Source organism: Verticillium alfalfae, genomic scaffold, assembly GCF_000150825.1.
Source record: "Verticillium alfalfae VaMs.102 supercont1.1 genomic scaffold, whole genome shotgun sequence".
Classification (NCBI taxonomy): domain Eukaryota; kingdom Fungi; phylum Ascomycota; class Sordariomycetes; order Glomerellales; family Plectosphaerellaceae; genus Verticillium; species Verticillium alfalfae.
In genome coordinates this window covers 4,100,101-4,103,564 of record NW_003315038.1, presented here as the reverse complement: position 1 = coordinate 4,103,564, position 3,464 = coordinate 4,100,101, and the positions used below count along the sequence as shown (strand labels likewise).

The 3,464-nt window shown below is 57.9% G+C and overlaps 2 protein-coding genes across 2 annotated transcripts in view; one reads left to right on the top strand and one right to left on the bottom strand.

The window, feature by feature from the left end:
• Positions 1 to 382: 382 nt before the first annotated feature.
• On the bottom strand, positions 383 to 984 carry VDBG_01245 (predicted protein; the record flags this gene model as incomplete). Its single annotated transcript, XM_003009516.1, has 2 exons — positions 383 to 472; positions 553 to 984. The coding sequence occupies 2 exons, from the start codon at positions 982 to 984 to the stop codon at positions 383 to 385; spliced, it is 522 nt and encodes a 173-aa protein (XP_003009562.1).
• Positions 985 to 2,025: 1,041 nt separating this feature from the next.
• VDBG_01244 (hexokinase-1) overlaps positions 2,026 to 3,464 on the top strand; it is a gene marked incomplete at both ends in the record, with an annotated part of 2,304 nt that continues 865 nt past the window's right edge. The window contains 2 exons of the mRNA XM_003009515.1: positions 2,026 to 2,225; positions 2,356 to 3,445. Of these exons, the coding sequence (XP_003009561.1) occupies positions 2,026 to 2,225; positions 2,356 to 3,445 (1,290 nt within the window). The remainder of the gene's footprint in view (positions 2,226 to 2,355; positions 3,446 to 3,464) is intronic.

Genomic DNA, 3,464 nt, shown 5'->3' with positions numbered 1-3,464 from the left:
CGTCTTCGCGGACGGCGCACTCGTTGAGCACCTTGATGTCGATGGCGTGTTCGAGGGCGCACGCCTCGATGAGGCTCTGGTCGGGGATCTCGCGATACGAGCGCGTGATGCACATGGTGAAGCCGAGGCTGATCTTGGGGTCGGGGTAGGACTTCGCCGCGCAGAGCTCGATAATGTTGCCCATGCCTGGTATATGCGAGTCAGTTTTTTTTTTCTCCTTTGCCTTTTCTTTTCTCTCCCCCCAAGTGAGGTCTAGGGAGATACAGAGGGAGAAAACATACATTCGGAAGGCCCGTGACGGCAGTCGACGCCGTCATCTTCGGTCGGTCTACGGCGGAGAGTTAGTCAGGCGTGCGAGAGGGAAAGGGGAGCGGACAGTAGTCTAGACGTACGTTCCGACAAAAGACAGTTTCCAGTCCACCTTGTCATGTGCGCGCATCATCACCGGCAAGACCATGTCTCGCAGGCAGTCCTTCACACGATAGCATGTTAGTACTTGGTATCATGACTGGGCGGGCCCTTCCATCCCCAAGACTGGCTGCAACGACGTACCCGTGCATCCGGGCACTTGCTCATGATGTGCGCTTCCAAGGGCACCAGCCTGTTGACCTTGCTGGCGAGGCCGGCGCCGTTGTTCGCGTCGGCGGCCTTGCCGGGTGCGGCGGCGGCCTTTGCGGCGGCGGCCTTGTCATTGTCGATGCGTATCCTCGACGTGATGCCGAAATACTGCCACAGGTTGTAGCCGAGGATGCCGAGAAGAATGATGATGATGAGGGGACGGGCGCGGCGAGAGGATCGGGTCCCGGAGAAGAAGCCGCGCTTCTCGTCCATCGTGACGTATGGCTGTTCTTTGCTTGGTAGGGAGCAAGGCGGCTTGTCGGCAGGGATGGGCGACGACAGGGGCTGCGTGGTCTGGCCGGCGGACACGTGCTTGGGTTTCTGTTGCTGGTCGAGGTAGCGGTATCGCGACGAGTCGATACGCATGCTGTGGTGAGGGCGGATGGATGGGGGTTGGATGGAAAAAAAGATGCAAGACGGAGCCGGGCCCTGAAGTGCAAGTTGTCGCAGAAAACAATGCAAGTATGGTGGTTGTGTGGAGAGTCAGCAATCTCAGGCCCCCGAGAGATTCCTGGTGAGGGAGTGGTGGGATTAGGTGTGGATGATTTGCTTGGGACGACGACGACGCGGCGCACATGGGCGATGGGGGCGGTACATCTAATCGCGGTTCCAAGGCGCTGTGACAGAAGTACCACTGTACAGCCCCCCTGCTTCATCTGCCGCACGTAGCACGTTAAGTGCCTTGGCAGCCCGTGTTCAGCCCCGTGTTCAGCTATGAGGGCCAAGGATGCAAGGGTGTGTTGTTGCTGTGCCTGCCTGTGCCTGCCTGTGCCTGCCTGTGCCTGCCACTGCCACTGGCTCTGTCTCTGTAACTGTAACTGCCTGTTATTGTTCATGGATCGTCAGCCCTCGCTCGTGTCACGTTACAGTTCCCCATCAGACGAACACGACCAAGTGTTCGGGTTGTGGGAGACAAGAAACAGAGAAGGCTCGGCTCTTTTCGTTTCACAGACTGCAACTCATCGCCATGCCACGTCGGTGATATCGTGCCGTCATCATCCTTTTCCTCCCTGGGATATCGCTATCCTGACTTGGGATATCCCGCATCTTCCACGATCGTCGACAGGACCAAATCTCCCTTCACGCCACCTCACCAAGACATTCTGCCAGACTCCAATCGCGGAACACAATTGTGGCCCTGTCATCGCCGGCTCACATCCTCGCGTTGAGCCTCAACTTCGATTCGGAGCGCTACACCCCTACCAACGCCCCTCAGCCTTGCCACCTTGCTCATATTGGACAACCATTGTTGTTGTATTGGTTGATTGAAGCTGTCTTTCACCGAGGTCAACCACCGCATCACACTACCAAGTGCTTGATGGCCCTGTCGATTCGACGTAGAGCACCTAGCATTGCGACCATACGCAGATACGTCGCCTCTAAGTACATGAGACCCATGTGCAAACCATGACAATGAGTTCCGATTCCCGATTGAGTTTGCAGGACTTCCTACAGCCACTCCATGTCGACCTTGATAAAATACACACCCTATCACAGGCCTTCTACCACAACTTCATCCATCTCGCGGCTGATGACCTTGCTCAGTTCTTGCCCACGCCCATCTCCGAATCCATTCTGAAACCTGTCAGCAAGAGTGGCCACGGAAGGTGAGCTGGTCTTCGCCTGCATGAAGCTGCACCCTGTCACCCTGCCACAAGCTAACCCCGTTGTAGACATCTTGCTATTGACATGTGAGCACTTCGCCCTTGGTGACATTGACCATACTCACTCTCTCAGTGGCGGTTCCAACCTCAGAGTGGGCTTCATCGAACTGTCGCCAGAGGAGGCTGTCTCGTGCGAGGGGGGTCACGGTCTGACCAATGGGGCTTCCAAGGGCGTGTCCAACGGCGCGACCCGTGTTGCCCGCCTTAAAGAGCAGTCGTGGCCTATCGCCGAGCATCTCAAGAGCATGAACGATACCAAATTGTTCGACTGGATTGGCGAATGCATCGCTGCCGTCGTCACCGAAGGCTGCCGCGCCTGGGCCCTTGCCGCCGACGAGCCGATCCCTCTGGGCATCACTTTTAGTTTTCCCATGGTCCAGCGGTCCCTCAATGAAGCCTCTATCATAGCCATGGGCAAGGGATTCGCCATCCACGGCGATGTCGAGCTTGGATCTCTGTTACTGACTGGCTACAACAAGTCCCGCCGAGAGCTGCCGCCGATTCGCATCGCCGCCATAGCCAATGACTCGGTCTCGACGCTCGTCTCCTTCAACTACCTATACGGCGAGGACGGCCGCAAGAAAGCAGCCATGGGTCTCATTGTAGGCACGGGCTGCAACGCAACCATCCCTCTGAAGCTCGCCGCCCTCCACGAAAGCAAACGACCTGCAAGGATCAGCCTGCTCCCGGGCGAGGCCCCGGAGCAGGTCCGCATCGCTGTCAACACGGAGTGGAGTATCAAGGGCTCTGCACCGCCACTCCAGAAACTCGGCCTCATAACGAGGTGGGACGAGGCTCTCGATGCCGCTGGCGAAATGCCTGGTTTCCAGCCGCTGGAGTACATGACAGCAGGGCGCTACCTGGGCGAGCTGGGGCGACTCCTGCTGCTAGACTATCTCCATAGTCGTCTGGGTGTCGATATCTCGGTGTTGCCCAGCGCGTTGTTGACGCGCCACGGCATGACGACGACCTTTCTGAGCCACTTCCGACCCCTGGACCCAGAAGTGCTGGTCTCTCAGTTGGAGACTGAGTTCCCAAGCAACGCGCCTTTCCGATGGACGACCGACATGGCCACGGCGCTCTATCACATGAGCAAGGCAATCGAAATCCGTGCGGCAGGCATCGTGTCTGCTGCTGTGGCTGCGCGCTCCTTCGCATGGCCGGTGATATACCAGAGACAGC